The sequence below is a fragment of the Hyperolius riggenbachi genome, chromosome 8 (genome assembly GCF_040937935.1).
Source record: "Hyperolius riggenbachi isolate aHypRig1 chromosome 8, aHypRig1.pri, whole genome shotgun sequence".
Classification (NCBI taxonomy): domain Eukaryota; kingdom Metazoa; phylum Chordata; class Amphibia; order Anura; family Hyperoliidae; genus Hyperolius; species Hyperolius riggenbachi.
The window spans coordinates 71,965,245-71,992,520 of NC_090653.1; the positions used below are offsets into that span (position 1 = coordinate 71,965,245).

The 27,276-nt window shown below is 45.4% G+C and overlaps 1 protein-coding gene across 2 annotated transcripts in view; it reads left to right on the forward strand.

Moving 5' to 3' along the window:
* Nucleotides 1-2,207: 2,207 nt before the first annotated feature.
* The window catches only part of LOC137528908 (cytochrome P450 2C8-like), an 89,515-nt gene continuing 64,446 nt past the window's right edge, over nt 2,208-27,276 (forward strand). The window contains exons 1-5 of one of the 2 annotated variants that reach the window (XM_068250671.1): nt 2,208-2,542; nt 4,947-5,109; nt 9,281-9,430; nt 16,145-16,305; nt 21,097-21,273. In XM_068250671.1, coding sequence (XP_068106772.1) covers nt 2,372-2,542; nt 4,947-5,109; nt 9,281-9,430; nt 16,145-16,305; nt 21,097-21,273 — 822 coding nt within the window. In that variant the 5' untranslated portion in view covers nt 2,208-2,371. The remainder of the gene's footprint in view (nt 2,543-4,946; nt 5,110-9,280; nt 9,431-16,144; nt 16,306-21,096; nt 21,274-27,276) is intronic. The other variant, XM_068250670.1, reaches the window with a different exon arrangement.

Sequence of the window (27,276 nt, forward strand, 5' to 3'; positions counted from 1 at the left end):
TTCTGGTATCCTTTAATGATTACCACTATTCACAGCATCTGTAGAAGTGATTATTGCCAGCACAGGAGCAATAGAGAGCTAATACTGTGATAGAGGGTGGACCCTTTGGGGCCCTTCTGGCCCAAGGGCCCCGATGCGGGTGCTACCTCTGCAACCCCTATTGTTACACCACAGATCCCAGAGCATTTGCCAGGGATTTAAAGGATACCCGAAGTGACATGTGACATGATGATATAGACATGTGTATGTACAGTGCCAAGCACACAAATAACTATGCTGTGTTCCTTTTTTTCTTTCTCTGTCTGAAAGAGTTAAATTTCAGGTATGTAAGTGGCTGACTCAGTCCTGACTCAGACAGGAAGTGGCTACAATGTGACCCTCACTGATAAGAAATTCCAACTATAAAACACTTTCCTACCAGAAAATGGCTTCTGAGAGCAGAAAAGAGATAAAAAAGGGGAATTTCTTATCAGTGAGGGTCACACTGTAGTCACTTCCTGTCTGAGTCAGGACTGAGTCAGCCATTTGTATAACTGATATTTAACTCTTTCAGGCAGAGAAAGAAAAAAAGGAACACAGCATAGTTACTTGTGTGCTAGGCACTGTACATACACATGTCTACATCATCACGTTACATGTCACTTCAGGTATCCTTTAACCATCCTGGCGGTATGGACGAGCTCAGCTCGTCCATCACCGCCGGAGGCTGCCGCTCAGGCCCTGCTGGGCCGATTTGCACCAAATAAAGAGCAGCACACGCAGCCGGCACTTTGCCAGCCGCGTGTGCTGCCCGATCGCCGCCGCTCTGCGGCGATCCGCCGCGAGCAGCGGCGAAAGAGGGTCCCCCCAGCCGCCTGAGCCCTGCGCAGCCGGAACAAATAGTTCCGGCCAGCGCTAAGGGCTGGATCGGAGGCGGCTGACGTCCATGACGTCACTCCGCTCGTCGCTATGGCGACGGTGTAAGCAAAACAAGGAAGGCCGCTCATTGCGGCCTTCCTTGTTTATTCTGGGCGCCGGAGGCGATCGGAAGAACGCCTCCGGAGCGCCCTCTAGTGGGCTTTCATGCAGCCAACTTTCAGTTGGCTGCATGAAATAGTTTTTTTTTAATTTAAAAAAAACCCTCCCGCAGCCTCCCTGGCGATCTTATCAGAACGCCAGGGTGGTTAAGAGGTATGTAGGTTCAGAAAGTAAGTCATGTGAATTGAATTCTGGTTGCAGCAGCCTCATTCTTTGAGTCCCCCAGTCTCTTCAGTGTAGGCCTGTAGGGCCTTGTTCACACTACAAGAGCTTTTCTAAGCGCTTTGTGATTTTAAAAGCTCTTGCTAATGTTATCCTATGTGTGTGTTCACACTTCAGCGATTTGACTTTGTAAAAATCTCCCCAAAGCATTGTATTAGCAAGAGCTTTTCAAATTCACTAGCGCTTTAAAAGCTCTTGTAGTGTGAACAAGCCCGTAGAGAGAGTGTTGACACTTTCTGCAGGTGAATTTTTGGAGGAGCCTCCAGTGATGCACAAATACATGTAGACACGACCTATAGCCAGCTATTGGCAAAGCGTCTCCGATCTCTACATTTTAATACCTTCATAAACCGCATGAGACATTTTGCTTTGATCATTAATTAACCCCCAATAAATTTGCTGTGTGCAAGTTGTGCATAGCAATTTTCCCAGTACTAATATCAGGGGAGCAGCACACATTATGCAATTAGTGCAATGCGCATTACCGGGGCAATGCACAGATTGCTATGGTAATGCGCAATATGCTGCTTTTGTAAGTAGTGTACTGCATGCTACCATAGCAATGCAGGCATTACCTGAGTAACACACATTGCGCTTATTGCGCACGCTACTCTCCTGGTGTTGGCACTAGTGAAATTGCTGTGTATTGCCTACGCACAGCTTCTTATCTGGTGTCCCTGCTTCAGCCCTTTGTCTGGTAACGAATAGAAGTGACAAACTAGATGATAACTTTCTAGTTTGCACATCCCTCCCCCCCCCCAACCTGTCACCCATGGGTCTGGTCCACGCGTGCCTGCCAGAATGCAATGGCCTTGGGAGAAGGGGGTGGTATAAAGGTTTTTTTTTTCAGGTTAATCACTGACATCAGCAGTGGAAAGCTCGCAATGTTCAGTGTTTTTATACCAGCACATTTTATCACTTTGGCAGATGATGTTTCGAGGGCATACCCCATGTCAGTATTTCGATATGTGCAGTTTCTGCCAATTTGGACAGAGAGAATGTTTCTTATCGCAGTGGTGACAGACACTGACACGGACCCCTGAGTCATGTGTTGGGATAACGTCTCTTGTCAGCTGCATATAAAGGGAATTCTGATAGCAGGAGCAGGACTACAGGAATCCAGAGAGAAGGCATGTGGCCCTGCATTGCATTGCTTATTGTTCTGCTGTTCCTGGTCTCCATAGCATGGCTGAAAGGGAATACCAAGAAACAAACAAAGTTACCCCCTGGCCCTCCCCCATTACCCCTGATTGGTAACCTTCTCCAAGTCGGGACACGGAATATGCTGTTATCACTGATGAAGGTATGCAATTATTATTATTATACTTATTATTACTTTGCATTTATATAGCACCATCTTCTTCTGTGGCCCTGAGTATTATTATTATGCTATTACCACTAAGGATTTTCTTCTCAACACTCTACAAAGGAAGGTACAACCATGTGACAATAACTAATATAAACCTAAACAAAACATACATCGATTACAAGAAAAAGGGCATAACAGAAGCTTGCAATCTAAAACAGGGATGTCTAACTCAAATACAAAGTGGGACGAAATGCTGGGAACTATTTGCGTGGCCACCTCCCTCCCCTTCTTTTTCCCCTATACAGTCCCCCCCGTCTAGTGGCCATCCTCCCTCCCCAATACAGTTACCTGGTGTCTAATGCCGCCTCCCCCCCATATTGTTCCCTGGTGTCTTGTGGTCCTCCCTCCCCTATACACTTCCCTATTGTCTAGTGGCCCCCTTCCTCCCCTATACAGTTCCCTGATGTCTAGTGGTCCCACCTCCCCTACACAGCTCCCTGGTGATTAGTGGTCTCCCTCACCCCAAAAACATTTCCCTATTGTCTAGTAGCCCCCTACCCCCACCCCCTCATATAGTTCCCTGGTGTCTAGTCACCCCCTCTGCCCCTTATATATTAACCAAGACTTTATTCTGAGAATAAAAGTACATGCAGTAGATTGGTTGCAATGTACTCTGAAACTGTTCTAAGAATGTCTGTCATTCGCATTGTATTCTGGTTTAACATTTATCTCCCACTGAAACCCAAGAACTTTGCTGCAATTGAGTCTCTAATGCATATAATTTATTATTATTTCTATATATAAAGTACCCTCTTTTATTGATGCAGAATAGGGCTGGTACTTCCATTAAAGAGACATTGAAGCGAAAAAAAAATATGATTTAATTGGTTGCGTAGTAAGGATAATTACTAGAACATCAGTAGCAAAGAAAATATTCTCATATTTTTATTTTTAGTTATATATTTGCAGTTTACACACTACTCAGAATTCTAAATGATTTTACAGAGCAGGCTAGTGAACTTTTGAACTGTCCTCTGCAGGTAAAAAAAAAAATACAGGAGGAGGGAGAAGGCGCTATGCTGTTGTCACAAGCTTCAGTCGTGGAGCTCAATGGCTCTTTTGCACTGATAACAACTGGAGTTAACTCTTCCTGTACTGGAAACAATATTAGACTTATGTCTCTGCTTCTAATGTTTTATTTCTTAGCTGTACTACACATACAAATCATTATATCATATTTTTTTCACTTCAGTGTCTCTTTAAGGCAAAAGGGGCAATTCCCCTGCTCCCCCCCCCCCTCGAGTCCATAAGGCCCCTAAGCATCTGTCCCCCCTTTAAAAATTAAATTTGTGGTGCCACGGGTGGCTACGTACTGTGACTTGTAGTGGCACAAAGGCATATACTTTACTTGAGTCCACGCTGGTCCGGTTGTCATGGCTTCCTCCACCTTGCCTTCCGCTTTTCTTCCAGGTGGCGTTTCACATGCACTGCAGACAGCCGCAGCAGTGCTCTCCCCGTTGTAGCAGGCATGTGACGTCACGTCAGTATGTCCATGCCTGCGAGGAGGGAAGAAGTGCTTTGCTGTTGTCACAGTGCGTGCGTCTCACCACCAGAAGGGAAGGAGCAAGACGAGGCGGTGGAAACCATGGCAACTGGGTTGGCATGGAATCAGGTAAAGCATATGCATAGCTCCCAACTGTCCCTCTTTTAATGGGACAGTCCCTCTTTGGGAGCCCTGTCCCTCTTTCCTCCTCATTTGTTACTCTTTCAGGACTTTGTCCCTCTTTCTATGTAAATATATATATTTCTCTACTAAAAAATGTGTTTTATTGACTTTATTCCCATCCTTTAAATTGTTATATTACTAATTTTAAAATATTAATATGAAGAAAGGACCAGTGTGGTTTAAATTATAAAGCAACATATTTTTCTTATGAAATCTTTATGGTATGCGTGACTAGGGGTGTGAGGGGGTGTGATCAGAGGTGTGGCAGGGGCGTGGCTTACGTCTCCCTCTTTCTCATCTCAAAAAGTTGGGAGGTATGCATATGCCTCCCTGTCTGATGCTCACCTGCGGGAGTAGTCGGGGGGAGGGGAATGCAGGGCTTGGGACTAACTTTTTTGGGGGGAGGGGAGGGACGGGCCACCAAGCTTAAGTTTGCTCTGGGGCCCCGAAGCCCATAAAACCTGCCGCGATTGCAAAATAACAGTGGATGAACTGTGAGCTCTGGTGCAAGCTAATACAGTAAAGAAAGGGCATTTTATTAATGCATTGGTTTGTGAATTGAGGTCTGACTAATCAAAAACATAGTGAAGAAAATCCTAGCAGGTTGGATCTACGCTGACAGTCAGTGTTGTAACAGTGCCCATCTTTCTTCTCTCTCTTGCCTCTTTGCAGCTTCGGGAGGAATATGGTCCAGTCTTTACTGTATATTTCGGATCACGGCCTGTAGTGATGTTATATGGATATGATACCATCAAAGAGGCTCTGATAGACCAAAAAGATGCCTTCAGTGGAAGAGGGAAGATTCCAGTGAGTGACTTCGTGATGAAAGGATACGGTAAGATGGATTTGAATGAAACCTGCATTAAAAGAAATGTGGAGGGACACGCTTCTAAAAATGTAATAAGGTTTATTAAATTGGAATGGAAGTCACCAAGTGGAACTGAAGTCACCTAAAAAAATTAGAGTTTCACTTACCTGGGGCCTCTGCCTGCCCCCTGCAGTTGCCCTGTGCCCGCAAAGTTACCATACAATCCTCGGTTCCCACGCTGGGGCTCACTTTCACTTCACGCAGTTGAAGTGCACTGCGCCTGCACGGCCCTGGCCATGCGCGTCCTCCTTATGCTCCCGTCGCCGGGAGCGTACTGCACAGTAGAGATTTTCTCATACTGCACCTGAGCAGGACGCTCCTGGCTACGTGAACACATATGAGGATACGTGTGGCCAAGGCGCACTGGACGTCGACTTAGAAGTCGGCTTCCACTACATGAAGAAAAGTAAGCCGCAGCGGGGGAATGGAGGATTGGCCCAGGACAGCATGGGCACAGGTCGGCTGCAGGGGGCTGGCAGAAGCCCCAGGTAAGTGAAACTCTTTTTTTTTTTTTTTTAGGTTACTTCAGTTCCACTTTAACTCAGTCTTCCCCAAACCTGTTCTCAAGGCCCACCAACAGTGCACAGGCTTAACTATAGAGAAGCAGCTCCAGCGACCACATGGGGGCCCAGGACTGTGAGGGTTTCCAACTACTTACCCTATAAGAGTCCACAATCCTCCAGATTAGGTTTTGTGGCTTCCCTTTTTGTAGGTGGGGAATCACTTGTTAAATGTTACCTGACAGATAAATCTGTAGGATGTGGGAGTCACCATGAGGGGAGGGGAGTGGAAATGGGTGTGACTAATGAGGCACCCATCAAAATTTTACTGACTGTCAGACACAGCTGTGCTCTATGCTGCAATAGCAGTAAGGCCCAGTGCATACCAAAACCGTTAGCAGATCCACAAAACGCTAGCGGTTTTGGGTGCGGATTTCAGATATTTGGCGCAGTGCACACCGAGCCAGGGATGAACAGAAACTACGCCAGTGCGAATTTACGCATCGTAGTTCGCATCTACGCATCGTAGTTCATAGGCGAAGTTTCAAACCTACGCTTACGAATTTACGCGTAGCGAAGTACCGCTACGCGTAGCTTACGCCCAGTATGCGTAGTTAACATGGGTATTGCGTAGTGAACTACAAATGCGTTACTCGCGTCTAATTTTCCGCATGCGATTGTATGCATACAAATGTATGCATTGGAAAGGGGAATGTACGCATAGAAGGGTTCCCAGTACATGCATTTCTAAAGAAATTAATGCGTACAATTTTCTGCATACGGGCATAAGTATCCGCATACACTACGCTTCTCACTACGCGTAATTGCGTATTTTAACGTGTATTCTACGAAATGCATACGAAGCGAATATTTGTTTTCGAAGCCGTCGTTTGGCGAAGCGTGATTGCGTAAAACTACGCGTATTTCCAGCGTAGCGAAGTTGGCTGACTACGACCATCCCTGCACCGAGCGGATTTGGATGCGATCTGCCGGCCACATACGCCTGTTAATGCACTTGGCTAATGTAATTGAATGGGCTGGTGCACACCGGCGGTTTGAGTTTTTTTGCAAACCGCAAACGTGCAGCAGGAGGCATGTTTGCAGTTTGCTAAAAACCTCAAATCGCCGGTGTGCACCAGCCCATTCAATTACATTAGCCAAGCGGATTTTCAGGCGGATGCAGCCGGCGGATCCACTCGGTGTGCACTGGGCCTAAAAGTAATTATACCTGTTCAGAAAAAATGTTTGCCTGGTGCATCCAGCAGGTGATATACTGGAGGACCAAAGTCTCAACGGCCTGGGGCACACCAAAACCCGCTAGCAGATCCGCAAAATGCTAGCAGATTTTGAACCGTTTTTTTTCATTTTTATGAGGTGTTTTGCTAGCGTTTTGCGGATTGCTGCTGCGGATTTCAGTGTACTATATTTCATATATTGTTACAGTAAAGCTGTTACTGAACAGCTTCTGTAACAAAAACGCCTCCCGTTTTTCAGAGCGGTTTGTGTTTTTCCTATACTTTACATTGGAGGCAGAAAAGCCTCCGCAATCCAAAAAATGTCTTACCCTGGGAGTACGCGTTTCGGTGTGCCCCAGCCCAACAAAAGGATTGGAGTATAAACTCTGCCCTGTCTCCGATGCTACAATCTAGGCCATGCCTCTTTGAGGCCTTGTTCACATTGCGTTCCGTCTGCGTTGGCCAATTTTTGAAGCGTTTTTTTTCCCCCGATTCCCGGCGATTACCTGCGCGCTGTATTTTTTTTTAAACGCTTTTCTAAGCGGTTTTGCCGAGGGATTGCAGTTTTTCACTTTCTGACGTCACGTGAATGCAATTGCTGCACAAAGCGATTTTGTGAACGTTTGCATTTTTCCCATACCTTCCATTGAGGCAAAATCGCCTAAAAACTGGCCCATGCACCGCTTTTCTAAGCAGGCTGGAAACGAACCGATCAGGTGTGAACTGTCTCGTAGACAATAATGGTGTAAGCGCTTTCAGGGCAATTTTGAAAAGCTTAAAGAGACTCCGTACCAAAAATTGCATCCTGTTTTTTATCATCCTACAAGTTCCAAAAGCTATTCTAATGTGTTCTGGCTTACTGCAGCACTTTGTACTATCACAGTCTCTGTAATAAATCAACTTATCTCTCACTTGTCAGACTTGTCAGCCTGTGTCTGGAAGGCTGCCAAGTTCTTCAGTGTTGTGGTTCTGTGATGCATCTCCCCCCTCCTGGCCCCTCTCTGCACACTGCTGTGTGTTATTTAGATTAGAGCAGCTTCTCTCTTCTCTCATCTTTTACAAGCTGGATAAATCGTCCTCTGAGCTGGCTGGGCTTTCACATACTGAGGAATTACAGACAAGGGCAAAGCTATTTGCAGGAAGAAAAGAGCAGCCTGAAACTTCAGTGCATGAGAGATGCAGGGGGAAAGAAACACACAAATGATCTCATTCTCTTGAGATTCAAAAGGAATGCTGTATACAGCCTGCTTGTGTATGGATGTATTTTCTATGTGTGGACATACTGTACATCAACCTACTTCCTGTTTTGGTGGCCATTTTGTTTGTTTATAAACAAACTTTTTAAAACTGTTTTTAACCACTTTAAATGCGGCGGGGAGTGGCGAAATTGTGACAGAGGGTAATAGGAGATGTCCCCTAACGCACTGGTATGTTTACTTTTGTGTGATTTTAACAATACAGATTCTCTTTAAGGCCTCCTTTTCACGAACTGTTGAGCTGTGTGCTCAGCAAGCAGTTACCAGGCAGTGCAGCAGTAAGTAGTAACCATGCAGCAACGAGCAGTTACCAGGCAGAAGTGAGCAGTTGAGAAAGTGGAAAGGAGGCCTCAAAAATGCAAAAAAACGCCTCTAGTGTAAACGAGCCCTCAGGCCTCTTTTCCACGAACTGTTGATAGGCAGTGAAATGCCTCTCAAACTCTCACAACTGCTTGTTGCTGCCTGGTAACTGCTCACTGCTGCCTGGTAACTGATTGCCGAGCACACAGCTCAACAGTCCGTGGAAAGGAGACCTTATGCTGCTAGACACAGGAATAAAATTAAAGCCAAACTAAAATTCAGTCAAAAACATCTAATCTGCTTGCCTGTCCAGGGTCTATGGCTGAGGCCGGTTTTACACAGCAAACTGGCGGTGCGGCAGCTGTGCCGTACGCCGCACCGTCAAAAATAGGTCTTCAGGGAATGCCGAGTTTCTGGCATTGGACCAAGCAGGAAGTGATGCGTGCTTGCGGTCATTTCCTACTTAGGGGTATGCAGAAGTGCACGGAAGCGTATTGTAAAAATACACATGCATGCCATGACATTGCATCAGTAATTTTTTTTAAATCCCCACATCGCCATAGTCTAACATGATTTCCGAGCAGACAGAGATTGCCTCAAGTTGCTGCAGAAGCCGCGCGGTAATGTAGTCCTGCACCAGCGTCTGGGATGTGTTGAAAACGTCATTTCTGTCACGTTGTGCCATGGCAGTATGATAGACTCCGTAGACGTTCATTGCCCAGCAGTGGGGTGTAGTAAAAATACTGCACCGCCCCAGTATGAAAGGACCCTAGAGGTGTTAGAGACAGAGGATCAGCAGTAGATCAGCAGTAGAGTCAATCACCTAATCTAAAGCTTTTTCTTCTAGGTATTACGACAACCAATGGGGAACGCTGGAAACAGATGCGCCGTTTTGCACTCACTACGCTCAGGAATTTTGGAATGGGGAAAAGGTCCATTGAGGAGAGAATTCAGGAGGAAGCCCAGTTCCTCGCAGAAGAATTTAGCAAAACTGGAGGTATCAAGATGCTTAAGGGGGGCTGACTGGCTCAGTTCACACTATGGGGTTGATTCACTAAACCGTGCTATTTTATAGCACACGTGTTAGGAAATAGCGCGCTGCGTTAATTATTACGCGCGTACAGCGCAACGCCGATGTAGATATAGTTTTGTGGGTTTAGCGCGCGTTGTGCCACATTAACGCGCAAAAACCTTTGTTTACGCACGTTACAACGCAAACTAAACGCATAGCGCGGTTTAGTGAATCAGCCCCAATATCTGCTGCCCATCGTTTTGACAGAGAGGGCAGCAGAATGAAAATGGGTGGGTTTAAAGGACAACTGAAGAGAGAGGGATATGGAGGCTGCCATGTTTATTTCCTTTTAAAGAAACTCTGTAATGAAGAAAACTCCCCTGGGGGGTATTCACCTCGGGTGGGGGAAGCCTCTGGAACCTATTGAGGCTCCCCCAGTCCTCCTCGGTCCCACGGCGGCGGCGAAAATCCTCCCGGAGCGGCGGCAATGTAAATATTTACCTTTTGGCTCCAGCGCAGGGGCAGTATCTGCTCTTCCCACGGAGTAGAGCGGACCCGACGGAGATCAGTTATTTCCCCCTATCTCCGTCAGAGGAGCCACAACAGCGCCCCCGTTGGAGCCAGAAAAGGTAAATATTGCAAAGCACGATAAATTGTCGCCTGTGCATTCCGGGGGCTGTAGGCGAGGCCGCCGTGGGACACAGGGGGACGGGGGGAGCCTCGATAGGGCCCAGAGGCTTCCTCCTACTGAGGTGAGTACCCCTCAGGGGAACTTTTATTCAGTACAGGTTTTCTTTAAGCAATACCAGTTGCCTGGCAGCCCTGCTGACCCTCTGCCTCTAATACTTTCAGCCATAGACCCTGAACAAGCATGTAGCAGATCAGGTGTTGTTTCTGACATTATTGTCAGATCTGACCGATTAGCTCCATGCTTGTTTCTGGTGTTATTCAGACAATTCTGCAGCCAAACAGACCAGCCAGGCAACTGGTATAGTTTAACAAGAAATAAACATGGCAGCCTCCATAGTCTTCTCACTTCAGTTGTCCTTTAAAACTCCAGAGCTTTCCTATGGGCCAATTCACATTTTCCCAATTTGATCTGCTGCAGAAAAATCCTCATTTTCCAGGCAGCAGATTGCATTGCTGTTCATCAGGTGGATGGTAACATCTCCAGCTTAGAGTGGTATTTAATCCAGCAAAATACTTTGTAAAGAAGAGAGCACATGCATTAAAATGAATGTGGTACACTCTGATAGTGTGAACTAGGCATTCAACTTTTTCCCCCCCAAAATCTCCCAGTATCTAATCACATCTCAGTCTATAAAAGTATAATCAGTGCGGGATGACCCTTTACTTTTTGCTATTGTGACTGCCTGTATCAGTGCCAATTTAACCTGTTATAAAGTGAACATATAAAGACAGACAGAAAGAAGTTGACATTGTTGAATCTTCGTTAATAAGTTAGAGCTCTTTCACACTATGAGCTGATCCATGCGTTTTGACGGATCACTCCTAGGCTGCGTTTAGAAAGGTAACATAAAAGTCTATTTAATATTCATTGTAGGTAGGTAAACAGAGGCGCCAGTAAGGATAAAACCGTTTTAAAAACCGTTTAAAAGGGGGAAGTTTGGTGGACTTACCTCCCTCGTAGAGAAAACAGACTATGAGACGTTACTATAATTGACAGTAACATATATTAGGTATTCCAAACCTGCAACGCGTTTTGCAGGTCACAATCCTGCTTCATCAGGCAATAAATTGGAGAATGCAGAATCAGGTCTGTCACAAGGCCAAGCGCCTCTGTCTGTCTGTTCACAGAAGCGCTTGGCCTTGTGACAGACCTGATTCTGCATTCTCCAATTTATTGCCTGATTTAGCAGGATTGTGACCTGCGAAACGCGTTGCAGGTTTGGAGTACCTAATAAATGTTACTGTGAATTATAGCAACGTCTCATAGTCTGTGTTCTCTACGAGGGAGGTAGGTCCACCAAACTTTCCCCTTATAAAACATTTTTTAAAATGGTTTTATCCTTACTGGTGGCTCTGTTTACCTAACTACAATCAGTCTAGTCCACCCTTGGTGGAGGGGTACATCCCCTTATCATTCCTGTCTACAGAGAGCGACTTCTTAAAGGGGAACTTCAGCCTAAACAAACATACTGTCATTAAGTTACATTAGTTATGTTAATTAGAATAGATAGGTAATATATTTTTTTACCCATCCTGTTTTAAAAGAACAGGCAAATGTTTGTGATTCATGGGGGCTGCCATCTTTGTCATGGGGGCAGCCATCTTTTTGGTTGAAAGGAGGTGACAGGGAGCATAAGACACATTTCCAACTGTCCTGTGTCCTGATAACCCCTCCCAGCTGCACACGCTAGGCTTCAAATGTCAAATTCAAAATGTAAAAAAAAAAAATTTGCACCAAAACAGCAGAACGACATCAGAAATCCCATCATGCTTTGCACAGCATCAGGGGAAAAATGCCTGGGCAGTTTTCTTCTGTGCAGCTAAAAATGAGGCTTGTATAAGAGAAACAAAGTTCTGATGCTGTGAAACTGTTAAAGAAACACCAGGCCTTTTCAGTGCTGCTGAGTCGATTTTTAGTCTGGAGGTTCACTTTAAACCTGAATGTGGTCCGGTTCTAATTCTCCCCACCTGCCTTTCCAGTGGTTGCCTTTGTGGCGACCTCTGTTTGTGAGTATAACCATTGTTTTTTTTATATATTCACCTACTACTGATCTAAATACTACACTATATTAGGCTCTCGTTTTTTTTTTGTTCTTTATTTCTAACCTATTTGATATTCATGTTACCTTTCACATTAGACGAAGTGTTTCAGGGCATTAAGTTACAATGCATCTGTGAGCTTCTAGCTTCCAGCGCCGGCATTTTCCCGTTGAGTAAATTAGAACTACCGCTACCGCCATTAATCAGCATCGCACCACAACTTCCTGACGTCACGACGCAGGTCATAACACGTGCACGAAATCAGTTATGTGATGTGAAACAGCCCTAAGTCAACTTACAAAGTAACGGTGTCTGTCCACGCTAAACCATATAGTCAATGCAGACTGCCAGCCTTGTCTGCACCATAAAAATACAATTACTGTATTAGAACTCCTATTGAAAGCAACTACTATACAAAAAAACTGGCATTGCAGGTCCGTATTCCCCCTTATGTCACAGTAAGGGTGGGACCACAATAGGCAGAAACGCAAATGTGTTTTCCACTATGTGCTATGGAAAACGCAAATGCAATTCTGCCTAGTGTGTTCCTAGCCTAAAGGGGAGTCAGAAAGGAGTCTCCATGTCTTTGCCCATCAGCAGCAAAAGTCATAGTTAAAGGAAAACTAGTGAGAATATGGAAGCTGATTTGTTTATTTCCTTTTAACCACTTAAGGACCACGGGCTTAAACCCCCCTATAGACCAGGCCATTTTCCACAAATTGGGCCACTGCAGCTTTAAGGCCTCGCTACAGGGCTGCACAACTCAGCATACAAGTGACTACCCCCTTTTCTGCCCACCAACAGAGCTATCTGTTGATGGGCTGTGATTGCTCCCCCATTGTTTATTTATTTATTTTTCAAATATTTATATCTTTATTTTGATGATAAATTTTTACTTTTTTTTTTTACCCTCCCCCTGCCAGCCAATCAATGCGATCAGCTGTCATAGGCTTCAGCCTATGACAGCGGATCGCTGTCTTGCCACCCAGGGGGACAGCTGTGTCACACGGCTGTCCCCAGTACAGCGCTGCCTTTGATCGCAGCGATGTACAGACTAAATACATGGCGAAACCGCCGTTTAACAGCCTCCTGTTGGGATACTGATGGCGGATAGAGATGGCCCGAACCTCCGAGTTTCGGTTCGCGAACAGGGTTCGCGAACTTCCGCAAAAGTGTGGTTCGCGTGAACTTTCGCAAACCGCAATAGACTTCAATGGGGAGGCGAACTTTGAAAACTAGAAACACTTACTGTATGCTGGCCACAAAAGTGATGGAAAAGATGTTTCAAGGGGTCTAACATCTGAGTTTTTGCATGGATGAGTGGGATAGACGCCAAAAGTCCCGGGGAAAAATCTGGATTTGATGCAAAGCAGCGTTTTAAGGGCAGAAATCAGATTGCACGCTAAATTGCAGGCCTAAAGTGCTTTAAAACTTCTTGCATGTGTATACATCAATCAGGGAGTGTAATTAGAGTACTGCTTCACACTGACACACCAAACTCACTGTGTAACGCACTGCAAACAGCTGCTTGTGTAATGACAGCTCTGTTGGACTGGTGCGCACCATGGCGAGAGTGCAGGCCGTAGCGGTTTTCAAGCCCATATGGTCGCCGGGCTGTGGTAGCTCAATGATAGAACAACAGTGACTGTCCAGCTGATCAAATTTGGTCTGTCCACAATGGAGCAATTATCTTATTATCTTGGGTGTGCCCCCCCCCCCCCCCAAGACACTCCTATAGCAGTCGGTCATTGCTTCATTGTGATACGCAAGCCCCTTCACTGCGGCAAGGTAATGATCACGAAGGGGAATTGGCACATGTACATGCCTTTTGTTTTGTTGTTGCAGCTGCAGTGCAGCCAGAAAAATTAGGCAGGCATGTACACGCACCAGAAAACGTAGTATAGTGGCTGCTGCTAGCAGCGGCCTTAAAAATTCAGGAATCCACCTGGAGTCCTGGACCCTGTTAGTGGTGGCGGAGAAGGCAGTCAAGCGGCCTGCGGGCAGAGGTGCTGTGTGGAGCGACTTAGTCTTGACGCAGGCAGTCACACGGCGTGCAGGCAGAGATGCTGTGTGTGGGGACTTACTTAAGGGGTCCATACACTCAGCCGATTAATGGCGGATCGATCTCGATTGATCGATCGGCCGCAAATCGTTTGCCGATTCGATCGATTTGCGGCCGATTTCGATCGATTTCGATCGATTTCAATCAATCAGCCAGGGTGGAAAATCAAAATCGATCTGAAGAGATTGCTTATCAGTTTGCATTGACCCCAATGCAAATCTGATGGCAAAAAAATGCCATCAGATCGATTTTCAATAGATTTCAAACTGAAATCTATTGGAAATCTGTTCCTAGTAAAAAATGTTCCTAAACACATCAGATAGATCAGAAATCTATGTGATGATCTATCTGCTGCTAATCTATGGCCACCTTTAGTCTTCGGGCAGGCCTGAGCGTGCTTTGCAAACCAGGCATCCGTGGTCAGATGGACCCTTGACCCAACGCTGTGTGCCAGAGATGTCACCACTTGCCTTTCAACATCACGGTACAGTTTAGGTATCGCCTTTTTGAGAAAAAATTGCGGCCTGGTATCTTCCACTGCGGTGTGTGGCTTTCCCCGTAGTGTGCCCCGGGGAGTTTGGGGGTATTTCGATAGTTTACAGCCGCAGGGATGCGGCGGTTTAGTTAGGGCTAAGCTATTAAACAGATTACTGAGATATAAAAAAGGTTTTTTTTAGAGACTTCAGACAGAGTCCCTTTAAGTACAAAACTATTTCAGCCTGCAGTGCAAGACGTCTATATGCGTCTTTATTTCCCCTTTTCCTTTGCCATCTAAAAGGCATTTAGCACAAAGTGTTGGCTCAGTGCCAACTTTCTACTTTACTTAAAGGATACCCGAGGTGGGAGGTATAATGGAGGCTGTCATATTTATTTCCTTTTAAACAATACCAGTTGCCTGGCAGTCCTCCTGACCCTGTGTCTCTAATACTTTTAGCCATAGACCCTGAACAAGCATTCAGCAGATCAGGGACTCTGACTCAGATGACTCAGGTTTTACTGGATTCACCATATGCTTGTTCCAGGGTTTTGACTCAGACACTACTTATGCCAGAAGATCAACTTCCAGGCAACTGGCATTGTTTACAAGGAAATAAATATGGCAGCCTCCATATCCCTCCCACCTTGGGTTCCCTTTAAAATATGCAAATAATTCTAAGATGATGCACCATTATGCAAAGTGTTACTGCAAATCTATGCAGCTTGACTATGGACCAGTGAAATGCTTTTATTGCAAGATTTGCTTGGTCCATTTTACAATAGATTTTCATAATTATTACTATAATTCTCAATAATCTCAAACTTATTTGCACCTCAATAACATCCCTACTCACTAATGTGGATCTTGGCACTTGTAGATTTTAGTAAGATATTTAATCAGGGCCAGATTTACCATAAGGCACTGTAGGCACGTGCCTACAGGCGCCTGATGATAGAAAGGCGGCTCACTCCCCTCCCATAGTGCCTCCCTCCCTTCCTCCCTCCCTCCTTCCCTATGCAGAGTCCTGACCAGAATGTAAATAGGTTACTCACTCTGCTCATGGCACCACTAGCTACTTAATACTTAGGGTCCTCTAACTACCTAATGCTAAGGGACACCTGTAGCTAGCAATAACGGGCAGGATAAATAAGGGAGAAGTGACAGCTGGCACACTTGCGGTGCAGTTTGGTGGGGGTTTGTATGTTCATGGAGGGTGAAGTCTAAGGTGCCAGGACATCTGTGCCTATAGGCTCCTGTGATGTAAATCCGAGCCTGTATTTAATAAAAACAATTCAAACAGCAAGCACTGGCATGTAGCTTTTTTTTTTATACATTTGCTGGCAGTCAAGGGTTAAATAAACTTGCATGTTTTTAAAACAGAGTTTTACTTTTCCTTTTTTCATGTTTTTTTTCCCTTTGTTATACCCAGGGAAGCCATTTGACCCTACTTTCTTCCTGAGCTGTGCCGTATCCAATATCATCTGCTCTGTTGTGTTTGGGAAGCGTTTTGATTACAGAGATAAACATTTCTTATCGCTGCTCAGAAATATCAATGGTGTCATTCGCTTTATGAGCTCTGCTTGGGGTCTGGTGAGTAGATCATATAATGTACAGTATATCTCTGGTAACAGAAATAGTATTTATATTTCATGTGGGCAGGTGCTGAGGGCAGTGGTGGAATTTAGTGTTAAAGCGGAACTGAAAGGTCCTAAAAGAAAAAATAAGACTTTCACTTACCTGGGGCGTCTGCCAGCCCCATGCAGCCGACCTGTGCCTGCAATGTGACATACTGATCTTCCGTTCCCTAGCCACGGCTCACTTTCACTTCTTTCAGGCGGTGTTCTGCACTGTAGAGATTTTCTTGTACTGCAGCTGCGCAGGACGCTTTTGGTCACGGGAACCCTTACGAGGATATGCATGGCCAGGGTGCAGTGAGCGTCGACTTAGAAGTCGTCTTCCACTAAGAGAAGAAAAGTGAGCTGCGGTGGGGGAACAGAGGATCGTATGGGCTTCCGCAGAAAAAAGCAAATTCTGGGCAGGACAGGTGCAGAGTGGCCGTGCTTTGGGGGTCTGAGCTGTGGAACTGCCTGATGGAGGAGGATGTGGAAAGCCTCTGGAGGATCAAGAGGCTTCCCTCTTCTATGGTAAGTATCCGTTTTTCTTTAAGGAATAAAAGGTGAGCGACAGCAGGTGTTTGCAGTGAGGAGGAGTGGACCTGGTGACGGAGTAGGTAATTTAAACCGTGGTGCTACTTTGCTTTGGGGAAGGGGTATCAAGTGTAAGATGGGGCCACTGGATAGGAGGTAATGGTGGGATCCGCCCAGTCTCTCAGGCCATCCATGGACAGCTGGGTCTGCTTCACTAGTGGTGGTAGTTTCCTGCCTCCACAAGTCGTACTGTATGTTGCTGACTGTATCCTTTCACACCCATGGAGTGGTGGATCCTTGAAAAAGTTTGCTATGGGGCCCTATTATTTGCAGTTATGTCTCTATAAGAAAGTCATTGATTGTTCATGGAACACAGATGTAGTACAGGAGGACCTTGCTTCACAGTGTCCCCCAGGATAAGGTCAGTGCAGGTCAACTTTCCATTACTAGATAGTTCCATGTGTACACGTCCAGGAATGCAAATACCCAGCAGAAGCTGCTGTGCCCAGCCAGAGTATTGGAGGTCATGTGACGCAACTTAGTGCTTTGCCTCCAAACACAGCAAACGAATGATGGACAGGGGAGCGATGACAACGCATCTTTGTTTGGCAGTTGTTTTAGAGACATTCTTTTTGAAGACGTGTCATTATGTGAGACAATGCTATCATCATATCCTCGCTATTCGTAAAAAAAAAAAAAATCACTACAAGCATATAAACAGTGCTGCACTTTTGTGTTGTTCTTAGAAATTATTATTTTTCCATTTCAAGTTGCAGCTGGCTATGAACTCCTAACACTGATTGTACCTGTGTAAAGTGCTTCTTTTCAGCCCATAATTTACTATCCCCCTGCAAAGAGCATGAGGTCTTATTACTCATTGACAATCCAGTAATCCAGTAATAGATAGCAAGCCATTAAATGTGTTGAAGTCTGTAAGCATGACAAAACACATTTTCTCCAAATTAATTGAAGTGAATTCAAGGAAACCTGTAGGAAACAATTGGGGGAAAAAAGTACAACTAGGTGGTACTTAGCTCGGGAGGGGGGAAGTCTCATGAGAATTCCCCACGTCCTTCCGTCAGTCCGATCCAATACTGGCAGCCCAGAGCTGAAGCCGACACTTGTATTTACTTCTGCCTGCAAGTGCAGTAGCGGCTCTCCACTCCGGCTCCAGTGGAAATAGCTGAGCCTCATTGGGTCCTCTCTACAGCGCAGACGGCTTGTACCTGCGCAGTAGAGGGGAGCCAATCTGGCTCTGCTATTTCCACCGGAGCAGAGAGCAGGCACGTGCGCATGCATGCACGCCAACAAGGAGCTCTTCAGGGGTCCCAGTGCAGGATCTGCTCTGCTACGGAGGATGGGGAAGACTTTTTAGGGTCCAGAGGCTTCCCCCTCCTGAGGTAAGTTACCCCCAGGGGCACTTTTTTTTCCTTACAGGTACACTTTAATAAAACACATTTTCACCAAAGGCATGGAACTGTAGGCATCACCCAGACCAAATAAATAATTTAACTTTAATCTTATAACTCAAAGACCTGGGACCCACAAGAGCTGTGTCAGCCATGCTTTGGAATCAAACACAGCCTAGGCCAGGCATGGGCAAACTTGGCCCTCCAGCTGTTACGGAACTACAACTCCCACAGTGCATTTGCCTTTATGAGTCATGACTGTGGATGTCAGACTCCTGCAATGCATTGTGGGGCTTGTAGTTCCTTAACAGCTGGAGGGCCAAGTTTGCCCATGCCTGGCCTAGGCTAAACACCACTGGGCTGTTGGGGTTACATACCTATACACAGCTGTATATAGATATATGAAGTGTTTTCTGATACTGAAGCCAGATAACTAACGTAAAAGTGGGTATCCTGAATAATTTACTACATTCTACTATATGGCCCTACAGTGCCTCTTTAAAGAGAGCCCGAAGTGGGCTCATAAAAAAAAATGCTACCTGATCCGGGGGCTGTGCAGATCAGGTAGCCACCAAAACCGCCACTCTCCGCCGCTCTTGTTGGCCGCACTGGGCCATTTTCGTTTTCACACTGGAAGGAGAGCGATATCTCTCTCTCGCAGCAGCGTGCAGGGAGGCGGGGCCAGGGAGAGAGCTGTCCAATGGCAGCACTGGAAAGCCTGCAGAAATGCCCCTAGTGGATGCTTTGAACAGGGAATCCCTCTCTCTATTTACCCTCAATCTTGAGACTTGACAAATATTGTCGCTAATTACAGTAGCCCGGCGGTGGGGGGCAGAGAGCGGCGGTGTGGGGACACAGAGAAATGTCATGAGGCAGAGAACATGCCTCTGTGTCCCATCTGCCCCCAAGGAACTGCTTGTTGGATATGTTACATGGCAGCGCTCCTCTTCATGCACAAGCATGGCTGCTGCTCCTATGCGAGTATGGCCACACCTATGCAGAAGGCCAGAGCCACTCATCTGTGAGCTGCGTAAACACGGCAGCACGTCCACACTCGTGCCTGAAGAGGAGCGCAGTCGGGGTCTTCAAGAGGCTCCTGGGCAATGGCAGTGCTCTGGAGGAGGATGTGGGAAGCCTTTGGAGGATCCTCTAGGCTAAAAAGATTCACCTTCGACAAACAGTTTACAAATGTGATATACAGTATCTCACAAAACTGAGCACACCGCCAGTGTCAGACTGGGAGGTAGAAAAACTGAGGAAATCCATCTGCTGGCCAAGCAGCAGAACCCCTGTGTTGTCACTCCTAATAGAAACCTGCAGCAAGCCTTTACTGTGAGCAGCAACACATGATTACTGTTGCTTGGCCAGCAAGTGAATTTTCTCAGCTTTTCCAGCTCCCAGTCCAACACTGCACACCGCTCACATTTTTGTAAATATTTTACTCTACCTTTTCATGGGACCAGGGCCAAATTTACCATAAGGCACTGTATGCACATGCCTACAGGCACCTTGTGATGGAGAGGCAGCTCACTCCCATCCCCTGGTGCCTCCCTCCTTCCTTCCCTATGCAGAGCCCTGAGAAGAGCATAAATCAGAGGTAACTCACCCAGCTCTCGGCGTTCCACTGACGAGATCTTCCTTCAGTCAGGGGCACCTCTAGCTGCGTTCATCAAAAAAGGGCGTCGGGAAAAAAGGGCGCGTGGTGTAAACGATAAACAGTATTATCGTTTATTGAAATATTGTGTAGAATTTCGTTTACAAATAGTGTTTTAAGAATTTATAAATCACTAAATAATGTGTATGAGATCGGCAATTCTTAAAACGTTAATCTTCCCTATTTGTAAACTGAAACTTATATTTACGTTAGTTAAAAACCCTCCCTGTACCTATCCCTAACCCCTAGACCCCCTGTTGGTGTCTAAACCTAAGACCCCCCTGTTGGTGCTTAAACCTAAGACCCCCCCTGTTGGTGCCTAAACCTAAGACCCCCCTGTTGGTGCCTAAACCTAAGACCCCCCTATGGATAATAATGTTTTACAGACATTAATAAATAAAAAATGTAAATAAAAAAATGTAATTAATTTTTTTGGGTGGATAATAATGTTTTAGAAATGTTTTAGAAATAGTGATTTAGTATCTGTATAAACGTTATTCGTCACGGGCTCATTTTGTAAAGTTAAATCATCACAAACATAGTTATAAATCCTTAAAAATCTCCGGGCGCCGTTTGTTAAAACGTTAATAATCTCCGGCGCCTTTTTTTCCCTGTTCGGCGCCCATTAAACGATATTTATAATGGGAGTGAATGGGGCGCCCTTTTTGTCCACTTGTCTCATGCGCCCAAATCTCCTGCTTCCCCTCTAGCTACCTAATACTGAGGTTACTCTAGCTACCTAATACTTGGGGACACCACTAGGTGGGGACACCACTTCTGGCTACCTAATGCTAAGGGACACCTGTAGCTACCTATGACGGGCAAGGAAAGGAAGGGGTAAGTGACAGCTGGGCCACCCAGCACACTTCCGGTGTGGTTCGGCGAGGGTTTGCACGTTCATGGAGGGCGAAGTCTAAGGTGCCAGGACATCTGTGCCTCTATAGGCTCCTGTGATGTAAATCCGGGCCTGCATGGGACAACACTGAAGATATGACACTTTGATAGAATGTAAAGTGCATACAGCTTTTATAACAGTGTAAATGTGCTGTCCCATCAAAATAACTCAACACACCGCCATTAATGTCCAAACCACTGGTGACAAAAATGAGTACACCCCAAACAAGTACGAAATGCTGATTGCTGACTTTTCTTATTTTTTTTAACACTTTAGGTTATTTACAACTTTCCTCGACTCATGCAACTTATTCCAGGCCCTCATCAGATAGGGATGAAATACTTGACTGAGCTAAGGACATTCGTCCATGAGAAGGTGGAGGAGAGTAAGAAGAGCCTGGACCCGCAATCCCCCCGACACTTCATTGATTGTTTTCTGATAAACATGCAGCAGGTAATGAGGTCACCTCATACTAGTCTTTTAGGGCTCGTTTCCACTATCGCGAATCCGCATGCGTCCAACGCATGCGGATTCGCACATGTAATGCAAGTGGATGGGCCTGTTTCCACTGTAGCACTGTTGAGGTGCGTTTTTTTCAGCGGTGAAAAAACGCACAAAAGAACTGCTGAATTCGCTTGCGAGTGGAATGCATGAGAATCGCATGCGAATCGCTTGCAATGTATTTAATGGGGAAATCGCATGCGTTTTTGCCGCGAATTTGCATGCGAATTCGCATAGGTACCAATGTAAATTCACACAGGCAGTGACATGGTTAAAATCACATATACCCTCACGTATGCGAATTTGCGGCAAAAAACACATGGGGAATCGCATCCGCAGTGGAATCTAGGCGATTCCGCACCGCAATAGTGGAAACGAGCCCTAACACAAAAAGGAAGTGATCTAGACCCCTAGGGTCTATTAACATATTGCTAATAAGGTAGTAGTAAGCCCAAGTGGCTGATACAATATATCTAAGAAAAGTAGCCAATGCAGGCTAAAAAAGGTTTTGAAATATACAGATAATGGAAACTTCACACACCAATAGTGCAAAATTCACAAATACATTTTATTATGGTCAAAAAATCCAATAAAATACAATTAAAAACATAATTAAAATCTTCCAATTAAAACGAATAGTAAAATGTAATCCTGCCCCAATATATATGCAAATACTAGATGCCAGTTATGCCAATTATATCAATACATCCACAGCAGGCTGACAGATTTGTGAAAAAGTAATTGTGCAAAAAATGTGCAAAAAAAGGTTCATGTGTGAACCCAGCTCAAAAAGAACAGTTACCAGTGTCCACATACTGTATACACACAGGCATGACTGTGATTATAAAGAAAAAAGACACTCGCAAAATTTAGGGCCAATGCCTAAATAACAACAATGAAAATCACTATTAAAGTGTCTTGGTGCAAAAAATAGCACATACACAAGGACCTGTGCAAAAACATCAAAAAACATGCATACTTAAATATATATGTGTGCTGCGTGAGGGGCCGCGTGTACGGAGCAGTGCTTTTCAGCGCTGCTAGATTGGGGCGCAGCCGGCGCCTCCATAGACTACAATAGGAATCACTCCTATTGCAGCGCTCAGTGAGTAACGTCGGCTCCGTCAGAAGACGGAGCCGAGGTTGCTTAAAAAAACACAATAATTCGGCCTCCAGCAATCGCTGGAAGCTGAATTATTTCATTCCCCCACTATCCATGGCGGCCTGGAGGGGGGATAGTAATTAAATCGGCCCGGACTTGTGCAGAAGCAGGATCAGCCATATACCGGCTGTATTCTGCGCCCAAGTCTACCGGCGCCGATTTTAAATGTATTCCACGTGTATATGCAGCCCCAAGAAAAAGTCCACGGGGATGCACATGCACACTCACCCCCCTCCTCCCCCGCAGCGCTAAGTGAAAACAATGCAAGAATAAATATCAGTGAAATATAACCAGCGCTGATAAAAACACACTGTAGTAGAGAAGAATAAAGTGAACCAGTGCTGCCTTACCGGAGTGTACTGGGGCTGGAGATCGGGAGAAAGTGCCTGATGCGATCGCAGCTAGCCGGCTGCTTCTGAAGGAGCCTTCTTTATAATCACAGTCATGCCTGTGTGTATACAGTATGTGGACACTGGTAACTGTTCTTTTTGAGCTGGGTTCACACATGAACCTTTTTTGCACATTTTTTGCACAATTACTTTTTCACAAATCTGTCAGCCTGCTGTGGATGTATTGATATAATTGACATAATTGGCATCTAGTATTTGCATATATATTGGGGCAGGATTACTTATTACTATTAGTTTTAATTGGGAGATTTTAATTATGTTTTTAATTGTTATTTTATTGTTTTTTTTTTACCATAATAACATTTCTTTGTGAATTTTGCACTATTAGTGTGTGAAGTTTCAACTATCTGTATATTTCAAAACCTTTTTGAGCCTGTATTGGCTACTTTTCTTTGTGTTAGACAACTCATAATAGTCGTCATAGCAACTTGCAGCACACCTAGCTTCCCATCATGCCATGCCACTTGATTATGAATATGTAAATATGTTTACTAAGCACTTTATTCACTGATTTCATCAGCTAATCATGAAGCAGAAGTGTAATGCATAACATCAGGTCAGATGCTTCAGTTAATGTGAATGGAAATTATCAGTAAAAAAAGATAGATACCTATGCAGAGGGTCATATAGAGCCTTCCCTCTCCTCTCCCGATGCCCTCGGTGCTGCGCTGTCCCCGGGAGCAGTATTCCACTAATTTAGTCAAATACTGCTCGCTCCGCTGCTGAAGGAGGCTTTGGGAAGTCTTCCCGAGCCCAAGTGCGGGCCGCTCCATACTGCACATGCGCGAGCGCAGTATGGAGCCGGCTGTCTTCGGGATGACTTGTCTCCCGAAGACCCCCATGGCGGGGGATTCAAACACGGGAGCCAGTGCTGCACAAAGGGCATCGGGAGAGGAGAGGGAAACCTTCCCTCTCTTTAGGTAAGTATCTAGCTTTTTTTTTTTTTAATTAATGACTCCCAATAGCTTTAATGTTCACATTAAACACCAGAGTGGGGGGATTACATTTTTTTTTTTTACGTTATAATTGTTGGTGCCGCCAAATGGACTGGTTTGAGTAGTTTTATAACTGCTGATGTCATGGGATTTACACAGTAGTCATCCAGAGAATGAGTCTAGATGGATCAGTGAATAATGGCGCACAGCGCCTATGCATACAAATGGCGCCGCATTAAAAAGATACACTTATCGCTATTTATCGTTAGTACTGCATAATAATGGCGCACAGGGAAAAAAGAAGAAAAATGGCACACAGTAACGTTATTTATGAATAGCGCCCTACATAATCCAAACTGCAGAAGTTATTGTGTGCACAGTAACGTTATGTATCAATAGTGCCGTTCATATGCCAAACAGCAGACGTTATTGCGCACAGTAACGTTATTTATCAATAGCGCCCTACATAAGCCAAACTACAGAAGTTATCTAACTGCAAAACAGTTAATGGATTTAATGTAACACTGGGGGAGATTTAGGGTTAGGCACCACCAGGGGGGTGGTTAGGGTTAGGCACCACCAGGGGGGTGGTTAGGGTTAGGCAACACCAGGGGGGTGGTTAGGGTTAGGCAACACCAGGGGGGTGGTTAGGGTTAGGCAACACCAGGGGGGTGGTTAGGGTTAGGCAACACCAGGGGGGTGGTTAGGGTTAGGCACCACCAGGGGAGATTTAGGGTTAGGCACCACCAGGGAGGTCTTAGGGTTAGGCACCACCAGGGGGTGCTTAGGGTTAGGCACCACCAGGGGGGTGCTTGGGGTTAGGCACCACCATGGGGGTGATTAGGGTTAGGCATCACCAGGGGGTGGTTAGGGTTAGGCACCACCAGGGGGTGGTTAGGGTTAGACACCTCCAAGGGGGTGGTTAGGGTTAGGCACCACCAGGGGGTGGTTAGGGTTAGACACCTCCAAGGGGTTGGTTAGGGTTAGGCACCACCAGGGGGGTCTTAGGGTTAGGGATAGGTACAGAGAGGGTTCTTTGTGTTAACGCTAAATAACAATAAGGATTTAACGTTAAATAGCGATAAGCATCAAACGGATTAGCGGCAACACCGTGCGCCATTATTCTCAGGCACCACTTTCAGATGGATCCGAGTCTAGGTTCACAGTAGTCAGTTTCAATTGCATAACGCATTTGTGAACTGCAGTGGAGACTGGCCATAGACTTTAATACAAAGCCTGCATGCAGCTAGTTAGAATAACTCGATCAGTTACAACACAGTACTGTGAACAGGCCCACAGAATTGTGTGGGCAGTGAGTTGACATGTAACATTATTCTGCAACGCAGCTGAGCAGCACTGTGAACCTAGTCTAATGATGGGAAAGGTCAGAGAAGAATGGACCGACAGAAAATCTTTGGTAAGCCCACATACACACTGCATGCGATGGTTTGGGATGTATTAGGCCTCATTCACACTGGGTTGCTTTTTCCCAGCGATTCACGCTTTGCTGATTGCCGACGATCTTCAACAAAGAGTTGCTGCATGAGTGATCCTATGAGATTACTCACACTGCAGCGATTGCCGCACGTTTGTGATTATCGCCAATCGCTAAAAGGAGCCTTGTAAATTACAGTTGGAGAAAAATTACAGAAAATAGTAATGCAAATTGCGAGGTGATTGCGATCGCGATTTGCATTTTACAAGTGTGAACCGGGCCTTTAGAACAAGAGAATCATAGCATGCATGTGCAGTTTCCCTATGCAGGAAGCTGCCAAAACGCACATAATGAAAGTCAATGGGAACGCAATGGTATGAATTTTCCATGCGTTTTTATATGCGTTTTTTCACTGTATTTTTGCTTCCTGCTGTCTTCTAAGTGATTTTCATAAATGGAAATATAAAAATTCATGGAAACGTATTAAAACGTGCGCAAAAAACATCGCAAGCGCAGTAAAAACGCACAAAACCCGCACACATTAACATAAAACTTGACATAAAACGCAGCCTTTCACGTTATGTCATATGTGAACCCATCCTCAGGGCACAGTGTAGGAGGGGCACACAACTCACTCAGCTATCATTCCCCTGTTGTGTTTGAAGCAGAGGGAAATAAGAAAAGGGGATACATGGCAGTGACTGCAAGCCAGATAACTAGAGATTAAGGCAGTGGTCCTCAAACTAAGGCCCACGGGCCGAATGTGGCCCACTGAGGCTTTTTTACCGGCCCCCCACACACAAAATGTATTACTTATAGACAGGGCCGGCGCTACCATTAAGGCAAAGGAGGCAGCTGCCCCAGGGCCCCAGAGCTTGTAGGGGCCCCCAGTGGCTACAAGAGGAAAAAAAAAAATCAAAATCGGCCTTATAGTTTTTGAGAAAATCGATTTTAAAGTTTCAAAGGAAAAAAAAACACATTTAAAAACCTGCCAACTTTAATGGTTAATAGCAAATCCACCTTAAATGCTAGAAACCCTAAATTTGCAGGGTATGTTAAGGAGATCATTAGGAATAAGAGGAAAAAACAATTTTTCAAAAAGACCTTATAGTTTTTGAGAAAATCGATTTTAAAGTTTTGAAGGAAAAAAAGTATACTTTTAAATGCGGTAAATGTCACTTTTAGTAGCAAACCTAACGGTAGTGTAATTTTACATGCATCAAACGAAAGTGCAATAAATTTCCTGACGGGGTTTCCAGGGGGTCTATACGCAGCCGCAGCGCTTTGGCCAGGGATCGCTATACAGCCGCAATATGGCTGTATGAAGATCCCTGGCATGTTTTCCTATTTTCCCAATTTTTTTTTTTTTATGTTAAGAGTGTGGGAATTTAAAAAAAAAATTGTGGGGTCCCCCCTCCTGAAACTTTTTAACCCCTTGTCCCCCATGCAGGCTGGAATAGCCAGAATGTGGAGCTCCGACCGATTGGGGCTTCACACCCTGACTATACCAGCTGCAAAAAAGGTCTCTTAATGCCGATTTTTGTTCCGGGGTATATGTTGGGGGGCCCCCCAGGTTTATTTTGCCCTGGGGCCCCATTGTTGCTTAAACCGGCCCTGCTTAAATATGTGGTAAGCTACATCTTTAAATATTGATGGTTCGCATATAGAATGGAGCCAGAAAGCAGTAATTTGCTGGTTTCCAATAAAATTCCACATCAGGTGACACTGTTGTCCAATTGGATATGCTTCACTTTCTGGCCCACAAAGACTTCTACATCATTTTATGTATACTCCGGCCCCCCAGCAGTCTGAAGTATGGTGACCCAGCCCTTGACCCACAACGTTTGGGAACCCCTGGATTAAGGTGTTGGGGGCCCTGGGGAGCCTCTTACTCTAATAGCAATCCGTGTGTGACGGCTGGGGAGGGAGGGATGGAGGGGCTTTGGTGTCTCAGCCTTGGGTGCTGGAGGACCTTGCCCCGGCTCTGCTGTGAACAGCCCCATTGAATTGTAT